Source organism: Lampris incognitus, chromosome 4 (assembly GCF_029633865.1).
Source record: "Lampris incognitus isolate fLamInc1 chromosome 4, fLamInc1.hap2, whole genome shotgun sequence".
NCBI lineage: Eukaryota > Metazoa > Chordata > Actinopteri > Lampriformes > Lampridae > Lampris > Lampris incognitus.
Genome location: NC_079214.1, coordinates 14,388,113 through 14,411,205, shown reverse-complemented (window position 1 = coordinate 14,411,205; position 23,093 = coordinate 14,388,113). Strand labels below are relative to the sequence as shown.

The window sequence follows — 23,093 nt, the reverse complement described above, 5'->3', positions numbered from 1 at the left end:
GATTTGTAGGCTGGCTTTAGCAAGCGATTAATATTTAGCAAGAATGGTGAAACTGAATGAAAGATAAATCAACATTCATATTTGTTACCACCCGGGTGGTGTGGCGGTCTATTCCGTTGCCTAACAGCACGGGTATTGCCGATTCGAATCCGCGTGTTGCCTCCGGCTTGGTTGGGCGTCTCTGCAGATACGATTGGCTGTGTCTGCAGGTATGAAGCCGGATGTAGGTATGTGTCCTGTGGCCTCATGTATCAATCATTACTATGGGCAAATTTGTGCGTACACACCCATGGAATTTTTTTAGCCCTCAAGATTGTCTGACAGTCAGAGCAAAGCATGATGGTTATTTGTAATTCCTTCCTCCTAACGTCTATTGTCTACCTCTTGCAACGGGCAGTCACCCAGGCCTGCAAAGACATCAGTGTTAGCCAATCGGTGTCTAAATTCAGGGGTTACCCAGGTTCTACACTGGTCTCTGAGACAAACTTAAGGGCTAAAAAATCCCATAGGTGTGTATGCCCAAATTGCCCATAGTAATGATTAATACATGAAGCCCCTGGTCACTGCACTGGCACCTCCTCTGGTCAGTTGGGGCGCCTGTTCTAGGGGGAGAGGGAACTGGGGGGAATAGCATCATCCTCCCACGCGCTTCGTCCCCCTGGGGAAACTCCTCACTGTCAGGTGAAAAGAAGCTGCTGGTGACTCCACATGTATTGTAGGAGACGTGGTAGTCTGCAGCCCTTCCCAGATCGGCAGAGGGGGTGGAGCAGCGACCGGGATGGCTCAGAAGAGTGGAGTAATTGGCCAAGTACAATTGAGGAGAAAAGGGGGGGAATCCCCCCCCCCAAAAAAAAATTTGTTACCACCCTTTCTGGCTAGATCCAAGCCCATGGAATCCTCTTCGATTTGTTGATGTAATTTTTCCGGGGTGAACTGGTGAAGGTGACTTTTTCTTTTAATTTGTACTGGTTTGATGACTCAAGCACTTCTCCTTCCTGGTCAGGAGTGCTGCTCCATTTGCAATAGTTACCTATTCATGTCACTTAAAAGTGAGCCATTGTGGTGAAACTGAATACCAAGGGTGAGACCCAGAGTTAGCTCTAGTGCACACTCATCTTGCTTTATGAGACAGATTCATGCTCATCCAAGATGAGCCCATGTATTCTCAGACAGCCCCTGCTCATTATACAAAGCTGAGTGAACAGACACCCTACACGTGTCCTTGGCTTTGTCAGTCACCCAAATGTCAGTCTTAAATGGAATGGGCAGGTGGCTGACACAATGTGTATTCACCATTTTTCTGTAGGCGTTCCTCATTGCCTTGTCCCTTTTTTCTCTGAATTTACATTTTTTTCTCTCCTTGTTGTTGCCAACTATTGTTTTCTTTTGCCAAGGTGTTGCCTGCCCAAACTGCCACAGTAGGGCTGTGTGTTGCTTGATTTTATTTATTTGTTTGTTTGTTTTAACTGGTTCCAGCACTTAAAATTTGAGGATACAAATCTAAAAGAATACCTTTTTAGAGTTATTTTCTCATTTTCTGTATAATATTGTATTTGACATTTACAGTATATTATATATATATATATATATATATATATAGAATAAGATTGTACTCAGTTGATATTCCTTATGCTAACACCCACAAACTTAATTGTGTAAATAATCATTACACTATTCTATATCGAATTAAGAAGGTTTTTGTTGTGATTGTGTACCTAAGAATGTGTGATGATGCCTTGTTTTTCCATCACAAGCTCAAGTGTTTTAATATGCAGCACCATGGCCCCTTTATTTTTTTATTTTTTTATTTCTTTATTTTGGTGGTGGTGGTGATCCAATTGCACAACATGTAGTACACCACAGGACAATTGTATTTATGTGGTAATTATCACGCTTACTCGATTGAAAATGTGTTTTTATTTTGTATTGGAATGTCTTAGAATTTGGAAAGCAATTATCTTGTGCGTCTGTATTGTTAGTAGACTTTGTTGAAAAGATTATTACTAGCACATGCATGGGCTTGAATGTTTATTAAATCTTATATGCTAGAGTAAACTCATGTTTTCACAACTTCCCAGTCACTCGTTTTGAGATTTGACTCCGAATATGTCCTGGAATTAGTTGGGGTTCTTAAGACCGAGGCTTTCATGGGATGATGGTTTCAGAACTTGTATTTTTACAAATTGCCAGTTGCACATTGTGGTAGGTAGGTTAGAGGGTAGAACTGAATGTGATATTCTGTGTTTTTATTTCCTGCAGTATGGCTTGGAACGAATCTTTGGGGAGGAAAAGTGCCTGGCCCTGTTGGCAAGAGCCATCGATCCCACCCAGCCGGCGATGATGACTGATGTGGTCAAGCTGCTGTCGGCCATCTGTATTGTGGGTGAAGAGAACACGTAAGTCCTGGATTTGGTCACCCTGCCTACACACTTCTCAAATCTTGTGTTGTCAGTCAAATCTGGAGTGTACTACGTTTGGCCTTTCACATACATCATTTCTAAAGGGGGGGGGGAGGGGCGGCTACGTTTGGCCTTTCACGTACATAAATTCTAAGGGGGGGGGGGTGGCACGGAGGTAGAGCAGGTCATCCGGTAATCGGAAGGTTGCTGGTTCGATCGCCGTCTCCTCCAGAGAGCGTGTTGAAGCATCCTTGAGCAAGATGCTGAGCCCCTAACTGCTCCTGATGAGCAGGTTGGAGCCTCGCATGACAGCCTCCACCATCAGTGTATGAACGTGGTGTGAATGTGAGGCGTACACCGTAAAGCACTTTGAGTGGTCGGTAGACTAGAACAGCACTATATAAATGCAGTCCAGTTACCATTTACCATATAAAGTAGTACACATGATTCACTAACTGTGTAGTACTTGATATGATACTACTTTATATGGTAAATAAATAAATAAAATCTAATGTTGCTGAATAGCATTTTCTGAAAGCTGCTCAGATTCAATCAAAATTCATATAATTTATCTTTAAAACTTAAAACTTGGCAGGACTGTTTATCGTTCTGGTTGATTCCTGCTGAATCATACGGCCTTTGTAAAACTGATCACAAAATGTATAATAGCACACACTTTTTATCCTGTTATTTGCTATAGGAAAGAGCAGCAGGAGCTAGGTTGGTAGAGGTGGAGTGGTTTTGTGAAATGAATGTGACAGAAACATTGCCAAAAGAAAATAGTTCCTCTTCATATGGAATATGCAGTTCTTCAAACACTATAGAAAGTAAAAAAAAAAAGAAAAAGTTGAATGAACTTTTATAATTGAGTCTGAAAGTGCGATTATTATCCATGTCCTTACTCACATTTTACTGCAGAGTTATAAGGAAAAGCTTTATGCTTCGTCTGTACAGACAAGAGATTAAGGTGGCAGACGAATGGAAAAGAAACAAGCGAACGGTCAAAACCCCCTCAGATGAATGCGGTGCATCTAATTTCTGCCATTTGTTCTTTCATGCGTTTCATTTTCTCCCTTAGTTTGGAGAAGGTCCTCGAAGCTATCACCGCGGCAGGGGAGCTGCGGGCCATCGAGAGGTTCAGTCCTATTGTACAAGGACTCCAAGATCGCTCTGTTCAATTACAAGTGAGTGCAAAGGAGATGTGGAGCCATCGCTTTCTAGTTGTTTCCTTCAAATCCCTTTATGAAGAAAAAGGGAAAAAAATGAATTACAGTAGGAAGGGGGAAAATATTGCCTCTCAAAGTTTCATATTTCTACAAGTTTACAAGCTGTATGCCATTATCACAAACCCTTTGTTTCATGGGTTTCCTGTTCAGGGTAACATGCTTTTGCGTGAATGTTTTTCATGTAAGGTATGATTTATGAAATAATATCTCTTAGGCTAGGAACCAGGAGTAATTTATCATAAAACACCTATCACATTAATGTGATATGTACATAATTGCTTCTTGCGTGTTATTCTTGTATGTTGATATACCAGGTAGTACTCATCGAGTGGACTTGAAGCAGATTCCCTAGACATATTCAAGAATCAGGAACATTTATTTGTCGTTTCATACCATGCATCTACATACATGAAATGAAACTAAATATCGTTTCCCCCAGCCCACAGCAGTGCACCACAAAGACAAAAACACATAGCCAAACGGCAAGAACACATATATCCAACATACCCCCCCCCCCCCCAAAAAAAAAGAAAGAAAAAAATCACTGTCCAAGAGAGCGAACACCAGGATGACTGTCGGAATTGCCGGTCTGCGTGGGCTAGCAGTTAGCATAGCCTGCCCCGCTTCCGTGTCCTGTCAGACTGCCCTCGGTGTTTCCTCCTCGGGCGCAGCTCCAGGCAGGGCCGTGGCCCAACGGGCCCACCGGACGCAGCAGACCAGGCTCCCCCAGCCGATCCAACGCCAGTTCTCCCAGCCAGACACCTTCGACACACCTCTCCGCACTCCACGTGACGACACCAAAAACACAGTCAACGCTAGGCGAGGCCGCCGCCAGACCGCCCTCGGGTCTGCAAGGGCTAGCAGTTAGCTTAGCCTGCCCCGCTTCCGCGTCCTGTCAGTTTAATGCAGTTTAAGTGCCTTTACTCAGGATTATTATGAGAATATTAGACAATGGTGATACTAGGGATGAATCCAGTAAGCCTGCAACCACTTGGCAATCTTGTTAGATAACCTGCCAAGCTGCCAAAAAGTCATTTGCAACAGTGAACACAACCAGCTTGCCGTGACGATGGTAATGCAGTACAGACAAAGACCTTACATGTTGCCATTAACCGGTGTCCTCAAAAGCATCGCCTCTGCTGGTAACAAGCTGCAGGAGAGATTGAGATTTAGCTACAACCTCATGTTCCAGTTCTATCTGGCAGTTTAGCTGTGTTGTGATGTTGTATCAGCTGCGTTGGAATTTTAGAAGGTAGAAAAAAGAAAAGCGAAAAGAAAAAAAACCCATTGGCATCTTATGTGTAAGTAGGACACAAATGAGCTCTCACTTCCTTTTACTCTCGAGGGAAACCTTCAAATGAATCAAAAGGAAAAAAAAACTCATTCACACTTTTGTTAATATTAGGCGTGTTGGCTGTGGAACCTCAGTGTAACTGTGACCCCCTTTGTGTTGCTCAATGGCCTGAACATCCAGTCCATTTAAGGCCAAAGAGGTCGGATATTCCAAACAACACCAGTGTTGTGAGGAGGAACAATGCTGGCTAAACAACAAATTTAGTGTCAGCTTGAACTAAAGCCACAGTGGAAACCATGTACACTGCAGCCACCGAACCTTGTAGCTCAGTTCAGAGACTGGCAGTTTTGTGTGAGTCTGCCTTCATGTGAAATCATTATAACGCTGTGTGTCGTTTGGCTCTGCCATCCTTCGTTTTGCGGACACAAATCTTTCAGCCATCCCGTCTCCCTGCTAGCTCATACTCCAAAGATGATGTATGTGGGCTCCGCTCAGCGGAGACGATGTATTACGTCGCAATGAGCAGCGACAATACGCGTGTGAAGCACATTGCCTCCATTTTAATTGGCAGCTGAGGGATGTGAAAAGAAAGTGAATTCCTTCACCACTCCTTTTTTTTTCACCGTAAACACACGATTACAAAGACGCCTATCATAAAGCTCTGGCATTCACTTTTTTGTTGTTGTCTGTTTCTATGGTAAACTTAATTAAAATATGATCTCTTATTTTAGGCCCACGCAGTAGTTTTACACACATTCAGAATGCTCTGCTGCCACTGACAGCTGGAGAAGTACAGGCAGCCCCAGAGAGGATGTGAGGAGGAGAAGCATCAACAGGGTAAACCACGGGCTTTTTACAAGAGGAAAGGAAAGTAGAGGCAGCACGGTGGCGCAGTGGTTAGTGCGGTTGCCTCACAGCAAGAAGGTCCTGGGTTCGAACCCTGGGGTTGTCCAACCCTTGGGGGTCATCCTGGGTCATCCTCTGTGTGGAGTTTGCATGTTCTCCGTGTGTCTGCGTCGGTTTACATCCAAAGACACGTAGGTCAGGTGAATTGGCCATACTAAATTGTCCCTAGGTGTGTGTGTGTGTGCGTGTGTCGGCCCTGTGATGGACTGGCGGCCTGTCCAGGGTGTCTCCCCGCCTTGCTGCCCAGTGACTGCTGGGGCAGGCTCCGGCATCCCACGACCAGAATTCGGATACACGGCTTGGATAATGGAAAGATGGAAAAGGAAAGCAGATAGAAAATGAAACAAGTGGTATGAAGGAGATGAGAGATGTAGTGGAGAGCCCTCCTTGACAAACACATGTGCTGCCATTGAATTGCAGCCTTGTAATTATAACCTTGCAGGATGGCTTAGAGGCTGTTTGCTGTTTTTTTTTATTGATGCATTGTGCTGCTTTATTATTTCCTACTTGCTAATAGAGAGCACCGATCCATTTTAACCCCATACATTATTAAAGCATAGTTGCTGCTATTCTTATTGAGCAGTTGTGTGGCCAAAAGCTTCTCCCCCGCTGGGCCACCATTCATACTCAGCTTTACCTAGCAGCCTTCTGGCTGAGGGAAAGTGGGCATTTAAACAATAACAGTAAATGGACACTATGGGGACTGTGAAAGACTCAAAAATTCTCCCCTGAGCTGGAAGAACAATTGACCTTTCGCAAAGTACCGCCCCAGAACGGTGCTTGTCCAATCCTACCTTAGCAACCGTCAGTCAAGCTTTCAAACACACAACAAAATGCTGAAACGGTGTGCCTATGGGACCTGCAAATCGGATACTAGATATCTGAAAAGTTTGGAGGGGGTGTAATTTTCTTTCCCTTCCCGAAACCCAGAACGCAAGAAGCGCAATGTCGGCAATAGATTTGGCAGTATAGCAGACCCCATGGCCAGCTTAATCCATCCAGAATCAACAAAAATACCTGTCTGCTCCAAGCTAAGCTTGCTACTAGCTATTATTGATAGCTAATACAGCTAACATATTATTACTGTTACTTTTACCCACACAATGCGCTGATTTCTCCCTTCATGTTTTGGTGTTTTCCGGCTACTTCCTGGATAGTTCTGAAATGCTTGATGGGCATAGCAACAGTATCTAAGGGGGGCGGGACTTTGTGAAAGGTCAATTGTGTGTGTCATGGTTTGTATTAATGTGAATCCAACACTGAAGCTGTTGAGCGTTGCTCAACTTAAAATTACGGACTTTTTCTTATCATATTTTGTTTTGTGTAACGTAATATAATATAATATAATATAATATATAAACAAATATATTCAAACTATATTACAAATGGATATATACAAACATATACAATACATATATAAACATACAATACAAACATATACAAAATATATGCAGACAAATTATATATGATATGATATAAATAAACAAATATGTGCAAACAAAAATAAATATATATACACACACACACACACACACATATATATATTTATAAAGATAGATGTAGGAAAAAACTTTAGTTCATAGCAGTACAGGCCTGTTTTGTGCGTCACGCAGTCGTCAGCTGCCAAGGCGGCTAAAAAAAACAAAACAAAAAAAAAACACAGCGAATAAATACTATGTTGCCTAGCACCCCGCCCCTAGTTACAGTGCACAACAACCAATGGTAGGATAGAAAACATTTGAAAAGTAACACCAGAAACATTACAACCAATGAGTGATGGACTGGGGCCCGTTTTGAAAAAGTAAGGACTTAAAGGGCCGGGGTACCGTTGAAATAGCATACTTTTAAAATACTTTTAACATATAACAAAATAAAATAACATCCAATGGGGTACTTTATGTACATCATCTAGTGGAGTGGGTCCGGAGCAGACAGCCAAAACATAAAAATACAGCATCCAATGGGGGGGTAATAAAGACAATGGCTTATTTGTAATTGCAAAGCAGATATTTTTTTTCTGTGTCTACAGCTGGTGGCCAATTAATTTCTACAGTAATATTTATCTTAATATTCTGCTCCTCATTTGTTGAGCACTTTTATTAACACCATTAATTGTTTCTGAAAAAAAAGCTAGATATTATAAACAAATGTAAACAAAACTTATTCTGTTTTTTTTCTTGTAAAACGCTGGAAATTATGATGTGTAGGGTTGTTTAAATAAATGATGTCAAAATCTAAACCAAAAAAATGTAATTTACATTAAAAAAAAATCTCTTCATGAACAAATGGGTGAGTTAAGCAACATGTAGCTTCTAGCTTTAATTATAGCTCCTGCTCAAAAGTGGCTTCGTTTTTCTTGTGATGAACAGGTTGCAGAAAATTGTTTGAAAAACACACCCAGTGAGACATCTGCCATCATTTACAGACTATTTAAGTGGGATTATTACTTGAATTCATGATACATGGTGTTGACTGATTTTATTAATTTTAGGCCTAATCGGAAATTGAAGAGTCGAGTCAAATGATTTTCTGCCTTTTTTGAGTGTAGGACTCACAAAGAAACATGGAAAATGGTCAAAAGTTTTCCATATCTCTCCAAAAACACCACATCCACAACTGTTCTTTCTCATGTTTATATATATTTTTGTTTTGTTTTGCATGGTCACACATTGTATCGAGAGCAAAATCAATTGGTTGGCTCCCTCCTCACACCATGCACCCAAAGCATCCACCAACCTGAAATCAGAAGTATAAAACAGCATTCTAATATGCCTGTAATCAGAATCATCCATCAGTTCAGTATTGAGGTGCCACTTTCAAGATGGATTATTACCAAGCTTTAAATGCTACGCCACAAGAAGAAAATTAGAGTGTGCTATCAAATTGACAATGAACCTTGAAACATCCCAACACCCTTCCTCCTCACCAGTGTTGCCATGCCCTCATTTCACACATGACTGGATCGCTTTACTGATCAATAATTGATTTTTCTGTCTGTGTTTGCCAGGCTAGTTGAATAGCCACAGGATTCAGTGGTCCCTCTGCAGCACACCAAACGCATAGGGTAGTAAAGAACAACTTCCAAAATAGCAAGTTTGCCCTTAAATTTACTGCAATTTTTATTTTTTATTTTTGTTTGTTTGCGGGGAACGCAGTTGTTGCATTAATATTAAAATTAGCTCCCCTAGTTGGTGACTTGAGAAAAAAAAAAGACATGTATTAGTTATGGTCCTTTGATTCCTAGGGACATAATTCATTTAGATACATGTCCCTATGTTTCTCATCAACCTCTGGCTAAAAGATTCTCCCTCCCTCTCTCTCTCTCCTTCTCTCTCTCTCCCTCCCTCCCTCCCTCTCCCTATCATTGTTGCTGTTTATGTTGTAGGTAGCATGCATGCAGCTCATCAATGCACTAGTAACATCTCCTGATGAGCTGGACTTAAGGCTACACATCAGGAATGAATTTATGCGCTGCGGCCTTAAAGAGATATTACCGGTAAGCACCCCCACAGCTGCACACATGTACACACAGTATAAACTCGCATGCACCTTGTATTAATATTTAAATGAGTTGTCCACTTGAGTGAAATATTGTAGATTTGCTGCGGCAAATAATTTATGAAATGGAAGAGAGCTTCCATGTTCTCTGTCCCGTCAGCACCAAGGAACCAATGAAGCCTCAAGTTACTGGGCTAATATCCTCCCTGCTGGCCCTCATACCACCTCCCTACCATGTTAATCTGATATAAACGATGCTTCTTGCTGCCTAGTAAACAAATAAATTAGAATATGGGGCCAGGCCCCCTGCCTATGTGTAACTATGTTTGATTGTCTTTAGATTGACCTACTCTAGCCTGATGCCTGAGGCTTTCCTGTAGGCATATACGTTGGAGATGGTCCTTGGGTAAAAAACAAACAAACAAACAAAAAAGTTCTCTTAGCTTTCCTTTTTTTCCCTGAGCACCCCTTTCGTTTTTCTATCATCTCTCCCCTCTATGCAAACCCTCCTGTTTTCCTGTAGCAACTGATGACTATCAGAAATGAGGCTCTGGACATTCAGCTGAAGGTGTTTGAGGAGCACAAAGAGGAGGACCTGATGGAGTTTGCTCATAGACTGGAGGACATCAAGAGTGAGCTTGAATATCCTTGTCATCATGCCAGACAGAGGAATACCCCTTTTACTTTCTGAATGAAATTTGATCACTATGGTACATTTATTCAGGGTTTCAGCCTGGGTGATTTTAGTGGATCCTAAGAGGGAATAACATGTATTTCTGATTATATCAACTAATGAAAAATGTATTTCCACTTGTAATTAATGATTTCAGTAATTTCTTTCTCTAGTCAAAGCCCTCAGACCAGATAGATAACAACATATTGGCTCTGACTAGTGCTGGCTTCTATTTGGAAATTTCTAATACCAATACAATTTTCAGAACTTTAAGCTCAGTACTAGTTGTAAACGATACGAATTTCAATTCTTGTTGTGAATGACAACATTTTAACTAAGACAACGTTTGCTTTTGAAAGTAATTGCTTGTAATTTTTGCTAAAACTTTTTTGAAATTAAAATTAATTGAGAGTCAAGACACGAGTTGATCAAAAAGTTGTTAATAAGGAAGACTGATTGGATTCAGGATACTTGGGCACATGTGCTGAGGTCAAATTACCTTTTGAAACACGGTTGCTTATGAATTAAATATACTGCTCAAAAAAATAAAGGGAACACCTAAAAACACAATATAGACCTCGATGAATGAAATATTTCAGCTGAAAATCTTTATTTATTAGACAGAGGAATGTGTTTAGAGCAACATAACCTAAGAATGATCAATGGAAATCAAAATCATTAGCCCATTAAGGTCTGGATTCAGAATCATACTCAAAATCAAAGTGGAAAATGAGAACATAGGCTGATCCAACTTCTGTGGAAATTCTTCAAGACGATTCAAAATGAGGCTCAGTAGTGTGTGTGGCCTCCATGTGCCTGTGTGCACTCCCTACAACGTCTGGGCATGCTCCTGATGAGACGACGGATGGTCTCCTGAGGGATCTCCTCCCAGACCTGGATCAGGGCATCGGTCAATTCCTGGACAGTCTGTGGTGCGACATCGCGTTGGCGGATGGTACGAGACATGATGTCCCAGAGGTGCTCGATTGGATTCAGGTCTGGGGAACGTGCAGGCAGGGCCATAGCATCAATGCCCTCGACATACAGGAACTGCTGACACACTCTTGCCACATGAGTACGAGAGTTGTCATGCATGAGCAGGAACCCAGGGCCCACTGCACCAGCATATGGTCTGACAAGGGGTCTGAAGATCTCATCCCGGTACCTAATGGCAGTCATGGTGTTAACATGTTATCTCTATGCATCCCTATTTAGTTAATGTAATGGAGGACAGCTCCCCTTCTGGTCAGGTTATGCATGTGCAGTGTATTGCCCCTTCTAGGCGGGAGTCTCTTGTCATGCGCAGTTGTGGTGGTGCGGATGCCGAGAGCAAGTTGCTGGTCGCTTGGTATCGTGAAGAAATGGAGTGAATAAAGTCGGTTTCACTGAAGATAAACGTCGTGTTTATTCAGAACAAGTTTAGTAGTCAACATTGGTAGCAGAGGACGGTTAGCAGAAAATGGCTTCTGCTAGCTACAAAGTTCCACCGAAGTTCGATGAGTCCCGACTGTACGAGAGTTGGAAAAATGAAGTTGCTATGTGGAAGCTCGTTACTGAGCTGGATAAGAAGAAACAGGCCCTTGCTGTCGTCCTGGGGCTTGAAGGAAGGGCAAGGGATATCGCCATGGAAATACCCGCTGCAGACTTGAATACAGATGGGGGTATGGACGTTTTAATTGCAAAACTAGATGGAATGTTTCTCAAAGAAGAGAGGGACCGCGCTTACGATGCTTATTCGTATTTTGACTGTATCAAGAAGGACAGTTCTGTGTCCATGGCGGACTATGTGATTGACTTTGAGCAGCGATACAATAGAATGAAAAAGTATGATATGACTCTTCCCGATGCCGTATTAGCTTTTAAACTTTTGGATACGGCTTGTCTAGACGAGAAAAATAGGCAAATGGCGCTGACAGCATGTACGGACCTAACGTTTGCGGCAATGAAGTCCGCGCTCAAGAGGATTTTTGGAGGGAAAATACAAGTCGACGCGACTAATGGCATACAAGTAAAAGATGAAGTGTTCTACACAGAGCAGCGCTCGCGAGGAAGATTTAAACGAACAAGTAACGTTGTGCAGCAAGCTGGACAAGAGTCACAGACAACACAGGTTGGACAACAAAAGCCACCGTTACAAGGTACTAACCCACTGGATAGGTTCGGTAGGCGATCAAAATGTGCTGTATGTCAGAGCACGTTCCATTGGGCCAAGGACTGTCCCCACAAGAATAGCGAGCCAGCAAAAGTAGAGGACACATTGTTTACCAAAGCCTCGCTGTCTGAATCAGCATCAGAGATCTTTCTGACTGAGTCGTTAGGGACAGCTATCATTGATACTGCATGTACCCGCACAGTATGCGGAGAAAAGTGGTTGGAAATTTTTGTCGCAGACCTCAGTCAAAGCCAAGTGAACCAGATAGCGCAAAGTGAAATTCCAAGCAGCAGACCATTTCGCTTTGGAGATGGGAATATAGTACATTCCTCCAAAATACTGAAACTGCCTGCAAAAATAGGACAGACAAAATGTCAAGTGGAAACTGAAGTAGTTAAAGCTGATATCCCACTGCTTCTGAGTAAGACTTCACTGAAAAGGGCAGGGACCATTTTGGATATGGAGAATGATAGTGCTGTGATGTTTAATCAAAATATCCCTCTTGAATTAACCAGCTCGGGACACTATTGTATAGATATCAGAGACAAGAGCACAGAAACAAAGCCAATAGAAACTGAAGCACTGACGGCTCCAGAGAACAGCCTGAATGAAGATGAGGTCGTCACAGTCACAGAAAATATGACCGCAAATGAGAAACACAAAGTTCTTCTGAAATTGCATAAATAGTTCGGTCACGCCTCCGCCGAGAGGCTACAGCGGCTCATCCATAGCTCTGGAAATAAAGACACAGAGTGTGACACGATTTTGCAGCACATAGTACAGGACTGTGACATTTGCCAGAGATACAGCAAGACGAAGCCAAAGCCTGCTGTGGGCTTGCCTCTTGCTTCAACGTTTAATGAAACGGTGGCAGTAGATTTGCATGAGTTGGAACCAGGGGTATGGTACCTCCACATCATTGATCAATTCACAAGGTTCAGCGCAGGAAGCATTGTAAAAACCAAGAAGTCCTCAGAGATCGTCAAGTCATTTCTTCATACATGGATAGGAATCCACAGCGCCCCCCAGAGGCTCTACAGCGATAACGGAGGAGAATTCAATAATGCAGAGTTCCGTGATATGGCTGAGAACTTTAACATTGAGACGAAAACAACAGCGGGATACAGTCCCTGGAGCAACGGACTACTGGAGAGGCATAATCAGACCCTCACCGACATCATTCTGAAGGTCAGGCGAGAAAGTGGCTGTGACTGGGAAACGGCCCTGGACTGGGCTCTTATGGCTAAGAACAGTATGCATAATGTGCACGGCTACAGTCCACGTCAACTTGTGTATGGTTTGAATCCTAACCTTCCTTCTGTACTGGTTGATAAACCACCCGCGCTAGAGGGTACTACTATGAGTGCTAGAGTAGGAGACCACATTTCGGCCCTACATGCTGCTAGAAAAGCATTCACTGAAGCAGAGTGCTCAGAAAGGATAAGACGAGCACTACGTAAACAGCTCAGCTACAGATGAAAAATATGACATGGGTGACAAGGTGTATTACAAACGAGCTGAATGTAATGAGTGGAAAGGACCAGGAATTGTTATTGGTCAGGATGGAGCTGTTGTTTTTGTAAGGCATGGTGGAATCTTAGTGCGAGTACATCACTCTAGACTTTCCAAGGTGAACACAAGGGTTAACGAAGAACAAATGGTACAAAATGAAAATGATGCTGAAACAGTAAATGATGAACAAGACACAGAAACAGGAAATGATGAACAAGGTATAAACAATGTAGCTGATGATTTAGCCAGTGAACAAAATAGAGAGAATGAGTTACCTGAAAGTAATGTTGCACAAACTGAAATGGCCCATAAGCCTAATGCACATGATAATCCTGTCCCCTCTGCAGGTATGAGTTTAAAAACAGGACAGACTGTAACATATATGAACAGAGGTGACAATACTCTACTTAGAGCAAGAGTCTTGGGGAGAGCAGGCAAAGCTACAGGGAAATATAAAACATGGTATAACATGCAACATCTAGAGAATAATGGAAGTGATGGGCAAAAGGTATCAGTTGATATCTCAGAAGTTGATAATCTCCACATAGAAACAGACAGAGAAGCTGATGTACTTATAACGAAAGACATCTCATTTGATGCAGCTAAACAGGAAGAAATAAAGAACTGGCACAATAATAATGTCTTCGAGGTAGTTAAAGATGCAGGTCAGAAATGTATCTCTACTAGATGGGTTTGTAGTCTTAAAGAAACACCTAAGGGTATTGTGCCTAAAGCACGACTGGTTGCCAGAGGTTTTGAAGAGATAAATATTCAAGAGCTACAAAAGGATTCCCCTACATGTGCTACTGATTCACTTAGACTTATGTTATCAGTGATATGTCAAAACCAGTGGGAAGTGCATTCTATGGACATCAAATCGGCATTTTTACAGGGTATGGAGCTATCCAGGGATATTTATATTCGCCCCCCTACAGAAGCAGGCTGTGAACATGTTGTATGGAAACTTAAGAAATGTGTTTATGGACTTGCAGACGCATCAATATATTGGTACAACAAAGTGAAGGAAATCATGCAGACTACTGGTGGTAGAGTGTCTCAGGTGGATCCAGCAATATTTTATTGGTTGGATGAGCAATGTAAGGTCACTGGGGTGCTTGCATGTCATGTAGATGATTTTCTTTGGTCAGACACGAAAACTCAACTCGCTGACTGTCTCACAAAGAAAGGAGCATCGGCTCTTGTGCTCTTAAAGGCACTCTGTGAAGGACAATGGGACCCTGGTTAAAAGGGTGTTGGATGGACAATTGATTTTGTTCTCAAATGTTTCCATGACATGTTGATTTCTCTGGAAATGTATGTTCCATAATTCACGCTGTGAATTTCATTTTTTTTGTTTTCTGTTTATTTCTTTAAAAAAAGAGAATGAGATTGTTAACATGTTATCTCTATGCATCCCTATTTAGTTAATGTAATGGAGGACAGCTCCCCTTCTGGTCAGGTTATGCATGTGCAGTGTATTGCCCCTTCTAGGCGGGAGTCTCTTGTCATGCGCAGTTGTGGTGGTGCGGAAGCCGAGAGCAAGTTGCTGGTTGCTTGGTATCATGAAGAAATGGAGTGAATAAAGTCGGTTTCACTGAAGATAAACGTCGTGTTTATTCAGAACAAGTTTAGTAGTCAACACATGGTACCTCTGGCTAGCACGTAGAGGTCTGTGCGGCCCTCCAAGGATATGCCTCCGCAGACCATCACTGACCCACCGCCAAACCGGTCATGCTGGAGGATGTTGCAGGCAGCAGAACGTTCTCCACAGCGTCTCCAGACTCTCTCGCGTCTGTCACATGTGTTCAGTGTGAACCTGCTCTCATCTGTGAAGAGCACAGGGCGCCAATGGCAAATCTGCCAACCAAGATGTTCTCTGGCAAAGGTCAATCGGGCTGCACGGTGTTGGGCTGTGAGCACAGGCCCCAATTGTGGACGTCGGGCCCTCATACCATCCTCATGCGTTCTGTTTCTCACCGTTTGAGCAGAAACCTGCACTTTAGTGGCGTGTTGAAGGTCGTTTTGTAGGGCTCCGGCAGTGCTCCTCCTGTTCCTCCTTGCACAAAGGACCAGATAGCGGTCCTGCTGCGGGGTTGTTGTCCTCCTGCGGCCCCCTCCACGTCTCCTGGTGTACTGGCCTGTCTCCTGGTACCTCCTCCATGCTCTGGACACTGTGCTGGGAGACACATCAAATCTTCTTGCCACAGCACGCATTGATGTGCCATCCTGGATGAGCTGCACTACCTGAGCAACTTCTGTAGGTTGCAGATACCGCCTCATGCCACCTCTAGTGATGAGGGCACTAGCAAAATGAAAAACTAACCAAAGATCGGCCAGAAAAGATGAGGACAGGCAAATGGTCTGTGGCCACCACCTGCAAATCCATTCCTTTTATAGGGGTTGTCTTGCAAATTGTCTAATTTCCACCTGGTGGAAATTAGACAATTTACCAACAGGTGAAATTGATTCACAAATCAGTGTTGCTTCCTAACTGGACAGGTTGATATCTCAAAAGTGTGATTGACTTGGCGCTACATTGCATTGCTTATGTGTTCCCTTTATTTTTTTGAGCAGTGTATAATGATAATATGCTTTTGGTTAGCTCTGCTATGAACAGCACAGAGCTAAAATATGGAGAAATTCAATGGGGAAATGGGATAGACTACCGGGGTGTCTGACTAATGACAGCAGCTGAGACAAATGTTTCTCAGTAGGGTTTGTGTGGGTTGTGTGTCTGGTTATGGATCCAGTCACAATTCATATATGTGGATTGCAAGCTATAGCAAGGGTGAGTGCAGCATCACAGCCAGTGATTACTGAAAATAAACCTCTAAATTTGGTGAAGAAGCTCTTAATATTCCGTCCAGTGAAAAGGAAATGTACCATGCTAACTAAATAGAAGTTGTCCGTTAGCCTTGGTTTTGAAAGGACTCGAGTGGCAACACTGATCACGTTAGAGAGGGACATTTTATATTCATGGTGGTCATTGGTACAATGCTGCTATCTGTCTCAAACCCTATACATAAAAAAAAGATTCCTATTATCTAGCCAAGGTTCATCTCCATTTGAAAAAATATATATATCCCAAACAAATCCCTCCTGCGTCTAATCTGTCCATTTTTGAACTTGTCATCTGTCCCCCCCCCCATTTGTGTACTTATCCTTGACTTTTTGCACTGATGTGGGAGATGTATTCAGTGTTGTTCAGAGCATGGTGAAGGACAGCAGCGCAGAATCTTATTTCCTCTCCATACTGCAGCACCTGATGCTGATCCGCAATGATCATCTGGTCAGGTAAAACTCAGCAAAACACACACAAGCACATCAATGTATTTTTCTTTGACCAATGCCTCTCTTAAGTATAATTGTGCATCTGATGTTTTACCTCCCATCTTTCCATCTTAATTAATTTCAAACCTTTTCCCTATTTTTCTACCATCTGTTCCTCCTTCTCTATTATTATCTTTTTATTGAAATCGGTTACCATCCAAATCAAGTTTTTCTTACGTTTATGCCACTTTTGGCTGATAGGCATTTTTTTCTATTCCTTCTCACTTTGACTTGAGTTTTCTGGTTCGGGTGAACAAATGTGATAAACCTTGCATTTTAAGTGGATAAAGAGGAAATGATATTGAGGAAAAATTATATTTATATCCTGCGACTTGGCTGAAGACACATGTGCACACACCAATATGGAGTGACAGACCATATCAACACTTCCAATGGTGGGTACAGGTGTAAGAGCTCAGATTTTGTAGCGGCCCGACTCTTCGACCCTCTCAATGACATTGGCTAACAAAGAGAATGTTGCGTCTTTCATCTCAGGGCCATCTGCAGCAACCATAGCTCCAGAGTATTTCTCATCTCCTTTTAATGGTACTTTTCAAAGGCATGTTTTATGTCAGTTGGCTCACAGCTGGGTGTGGGTTAAACCTTGGCTTGATCAAAAGATGAGGCTCTAATCTGAAGAATATGAAATGTATCACCCCTGGAGAAACAACGCTGAAAGTGTCTGGCACTATGGTATCACACGTGATACAGCAGATTGCCAGACATTTTCAGTGTGATATTCATTAGCACTGTAATGTCTGATTAATTTCCCTCACCTGAAATCATCACAGAAGTGCATGTAAGTTTAAATGACATTTGCAGAGGGCTGCTTTGATAGTCCTAGTTCATTGGAATGCTACTACATCGTGCCTACTCTTAACTTTATTAGGAGGGGTGGGTTTATACAAGTGCTGGGCGATGTGGGATATATTGTGATAATCTGAAAAAAAATGACAGAATATCAATATACACTCACTGAGCACTTTATTAGGAACACTATATTAATAGTGCCCCCCCTTTGTTCTCAAAACAGCCTCAATTCTTCGTGGCATGGATTCCACAAGATAGTGGAAACATTCCTTTGAGATTCTGGTCCATGTTGACATGATTGTATTGTGCAATTTCTGCAGATTTTTCAGCTGCATATTCATCCTGCGAATCTCACCTATATATTGCAGATTCTTTGTCGTTTTATAATCCTTCATGAGCTCTTAGATTTTCTACTGCTGGGTCTTTAAACGCACACAATTATACATTCGTTCATCTTCAGCCGCTTCTCTGGGGTTGGGTCGCAGTAGGAGTAAAGCTAAATAGGGCACTCCAGATGTCGTCCCTCTCCCCAGCAATGCCCTCCAGCTCCTCCTGAGGAATCCCAAGGCATTCTCAAGCCAGATTGGACATGTAGTCTCTCCAGCGAGTTCTGGGTCTACCCCGGGGTCTCCCCCCAGATAGCCGTGCCCGGAAAACCTCCAAAGGAAGGCGCCCAGGAGGCATCCTAATCAGATGCCCGAACCATCTCAACTGTCTCCTTTTGATGCAAAGGAGCAGCGGCTCTACTCCGAGCTCCCTCCGGATATCTGAGCTCCTCACCCTATTTCTAAGGCTGAGCCCAGACACCCTACAGAGGAAACTCATTTCAGCCGCTTGTATCCGCGATCTCACCCTTTTGGTCACTACCCAAAGCTCATGACCATAGGTGAGGGTTGGAACGAAGACTGACTGGTAAATTGAGAACTTTGCCTTCTGGCTCAGCTCCCTCTTCACCACAACGGTCCAGTACAATGTCCAGATTCCTGCTGATACTGCACCAATACACCTGTCAATCTCCTGCTCCATCCTACCCTCACTTGTGAACAAGACCCTGAGATACTTGAACTCCTTCACTTGAGGCAACAACTCATCCCCAACCCGGAGGGAAAAAGCCACCATTTTCCAGTAGAGAACCATGGCCTCAGACTTGGAGGTGCTGACTCTCATCCCGGCCATTTCAAGCTCAGCTGCAAACTGCCCCTGTGTGCGCTGGAGGTTGCGTTCTGTTGAAGCCAACAAAACCACATCATTTGCGAAGAGCAGAGATGCAATTCTGAGGTTCCCAAAATGGATACACTCCTCACCTTGGCTGCGCCTTGAGAAGCTGTCCATGAATATCACAAACAGAATCGGAGACGACGGACAACCTTGGTGGAGTCCGACACCCACCGAAAATGTGTTTGACTTTGTGCTGAGAATGCGGACACAGCTCTCACTTTGGTTATATAAGGACCAGATGGCTTGTAGCAACTGCCCCGGTACTCCATACTCCCGCAGTACCCCCCACATAGTGCTCCAGGGTACATGGTCGTAAGCCTTCTCCAAGTCCACAAAACACATGTTGACTGGGTGGTCAAACTGTCATGCCCTCCTCAGCACTTCTGCAAGGGTAAAGAGTTGGACCGTTGTTCCACGGCCCAGACGGAATCTGCATTGTTCCTCCTGGATCCGAGGTTTGACAATCGGTCGGAGCCTCCTTTCCAGCACCCTAGAGTAGACTTTCCCAGGGAAGCTGAGCAATGTGATGCTCCAATAATTAGAGCCCATCCTCTGGTCCCCCTTTTTAAATATGGGAACCACCACCCCAGTCTGCTACTCCGCAGGTACTACTCCACGCGACACTGAAGAGGCGTGTCAGCCAAGACAGCCCAACAATGTCCAGAGCCTTCAGCATCTCAGGTCGAAGCTCATCCACACCCGGCACCTTGCCACCGAGGAGCTTTTTAACTACCTCAGAGACCTCTGCCAGGGATATGGGTGGGGCTTCCCCTGAGTCTTCAGGATGTGTTAGCTGGGTTCAGGAGCTCCTCAAGGTGTTCTTTCCACTGCTCGACAACATCCCCAGTCCGGGCCAACAGTTCCCCTTCCTGGCTGAACACAGCCTGATTCAAGCCCTGCTTCCCTTTCCTTAGTCACCGGATTGTTTGCCAGAACTTCTTAAGGCCCACCGAAAGTTCTCCTCCGTAGCCTCACCAAACACCTCCCATACCCGAGTTTTTCTTCCGCAACCACTGAAGCTGCAGCCCTTCTGGCCTCCTGGTACCTGTCTGCTGCTTCAAGAGACCCCTGGGCCAACCAAACCTGAAAGGTCTCCTTCCTCAGCCTGATGGCTTCCTTCACCGCCGGTGTCCACCAGCGGGTTCTTAGGTTGCCACCTCGACAGGCGGCGATGACCTTATGACCACAGCTCCTGCCTGCTACATCTGCGATAGAGGCTTGACCATGGCCTACTCAGACTGCATGTTCCCAGCCTCCCTCGGGATACACGAGAACTTCTTCCGGAGGTGGGAGTTGAAGACCTCACGGACAGGGGCCTCCGCCAGAGGTTCCCAGTTCACCCTCACTACATGGTTTGCCAGGTCCGTCCAGCAGCCTTCCCCGCCATCTGATCCAACTCACCACCAGGTGATGATCATTTGACAGCTCTGCTCTTCTCTTCACTCGAGTGTCCAAAACATCGGGCTGCAGATCCGATGATACGACCACAAAGTCTATCATCGATCTTCAGCCTAAGGTGTTCTGGTGCCAAGTACACTTATTACCTTATGTTCGAACATGGTTTCTGTTATAGCCAATCCGTGACTCGCACAGAAGTCCAATAACAAGGCACTGCTCGGGTTCAGATTGGGGAGGCTGTTGCTCCCAATCACACCCCTCCAGGTTTCTCCATCGTTGCCCACGTGAGTGTTGAAGTCCCCCAGCAGAACTATAGAGTCCCGAGATGGAGCCCTATCCAGGACATGTACATTTGGGAAAGTTGTGTAAATGAACCCAATTTTCCATCAACGTATAAATTAGAAAGTGACTTGATTCCTTTTGAGAACCAAACTCCAAAGGTAGAATCAGAGACAAGGCGGGAAGTTGTAATTATTTTGGATAGGGGAAAGTACTGATGTCGTATGCAACTTAAAATGTCTCCTAAATTGTGACCAAATTCTAACTGAATGGCACACTGTGTGTTATATTTTTTTAACTTTTTATTTTATTGTAAAGCACTTTGTGTTACATATATGAAAAGTGCTATTGTGTATTATCTATTATTGTTGTTATCTCCCGTTCTACCGCATCCCAAAGGTGTTCCATTAGATTCAGATACGGGGACTGGAAAGGCTACTGAAGAGCAATGAACTCATCGTCATGTTCATGAAACCAGTTTGAGACGACTTTTGCTTTGTGACATGGTACATTATCATGCTGGAAGTAGCCATTAGAAGATGATAAATTGTGGCCAACAAGGGATGCACATGGTCAGCAACAATACTCAAACTGGCTGTGGCATTCAAGCCATGATTGATTGGTGTTAATGGGCCCAAAGTGTGCCAAGGAAACATTCCCCCACACCCTTACACCACCACCACCAGCCTGGACTGTTGACACAACGGAGGTTGGGTTCATGGCTTCATGCTGTCGGTGCCAAATTCTGACCCTACCATCTGTGTGCTTCTGTAGAAATCGAGGTTCATCAGACGAGGCTACGTTTTTCTAGTCTCCCAACGGGCCAGTTTTGGTGAGCCTGTGCCAACTGTAGCCTCAGCTTTTTGTGCTTGACTGACAGAAGTGGAACCTGACGTGGTCTTCTGCTGTTGTAGCCCATCAGCCTCAAGTTTCAACGTGTTGTGCTTTCAGAGATGCTTTTCTGCTCAGCACAATTGTATAGAGTAGTTATCTGAGTTACCGTAGCCTTTCTGTCAGCTTTAACCAGTCTGTTGACCTTTCTCATCAACAAGGCATTTCTATCTGCAGCACTACCCCTCAATGGATTTATTTATTTGTGTTTTGTTTTTTGTCCCCCCCACCATTCTGAGTAAACTCTAGAGACTGTTGTCCATGAAAATCCCAGGAGATCAACAGTTACAGAAATGCTCAAACCAGCCTGTCTTGCACCAACGATCACGCCACGGTCGAAATCACTGAGATCACATTTTTTCCCCATTCTGATGGTTGATGTGAGCATTAACAGGGGCTCCTGACTCACATCGGCGTGATTTTATGCATTGCACCACCACCACACGATTGACTGATTAGATAATTGCACGAATAAGTAGGTGCACAGGTGTCCTAATAACATGCTCAGTGAGTGTATATCACAAAATCGTCTTACAAATGCAAAAATACCACATTTAAGTTCTTCATATTGAACTGCAAGTATAAAATCAAACTGAAACTCGTTTTCAATTAACAATTATTACAATTAACAAATATTTTACACCTACTTTTGTTAGAAATTATATATGATAGATCCTGATATCATTATTTTGGGAACCAAAATGTTGTATCACAATATGACAATATCCCAGTTTCATCCCGATACAATACCACTGAAAGACAATAAATGATACTAATGAATTATTGCCCAGCCTGAGATTCAAAAGTTTCAACGTTCCCTCCTTTCGAAGATTTTCACTGGTGATTAACACTGGTGACACTTCGTTAAAAGCAATAATGACTGATGTGTTTTCTATTAGTGCTTAAATCTAATGCTAGATGCATTTTTTTCTTTTTTCAAGATTTTTCCCAGTGAGAGAATGAAGGGATGGATGTGTGGATTTCTACAAAAAACTATCTTAACTGATGTAACAGAGCCACTCCAGACTCCGCCATCAGTTGTTGAACATTCTTCATTTCTAATTTCGAGTAATATGTATTTAATTTCAGTATTTATTTACTAGTAATATTCCAACCAGTAATATCATAAAAAAATTTTTTCCCTTCCTGCTACCAGCATCATGTAATATGTCCAAAGTGCAAAATTGTACAATCCAATCAAATCCCGTTGGAACAAATCGCTTCCCTCTCTCTCTACATTTTGTCCTGTCCAGAGTCACGCCATAATATCCTGTTTTACTTTCAAAATATGTCATATTTTGAGGGCGTCCGGATAGCGTAGAGATCTATTCATTGCCTACCAACACGGGGATGGCCGGTTCGAGTCCCCACGTTACCTCCAGCTTGGTCGGACGTCCCTACAGACAAAATTGGTCGTATCTGCGGGTGGGAAGCCGGATGTGGGTATGTGTCCTGGTCGCTGCACTAGCGCCTCCTCTGGTCGTTCGGGGCACCTGTTGGGGGGGAG

At 43.4% G+C, this 23,093-nt stretch overlaps 1 protein-coding gene across 1 annotated transcript in view; it reads left to right on the top strand.

Annotated features, from left to right (window-relative positions):
• Positions 1-23,093, top strand: part of diaph3 (diaphanous-related formin 3) — a 384,853-nt gene that overhangs the window by 131,625 nt on the left and 230,135 nt on the right. The window contains exons 8-12 of the mRNA XM_056278298.1: positions 2,260-2,396; positions 3,478-3,583; positions 9,211-9,321; positions 9,847-9,965; positions 16,838-16,954. Coding sequence (XP_056134273.1) covers positions 2,260-2,396; positions 3,478-3,583; positions 9,211-9,321; positions 9,847-9,965; positions 16,838-16,954 — 590 coding nt within the window. The remainder of the gene's footprint in view (positions 1-2,259; positions 2,397-3,477; positions 3,584-9,210; positions 9,322-9,846; positions 9,966-16,837; positions 16,955-23,093) is intronic.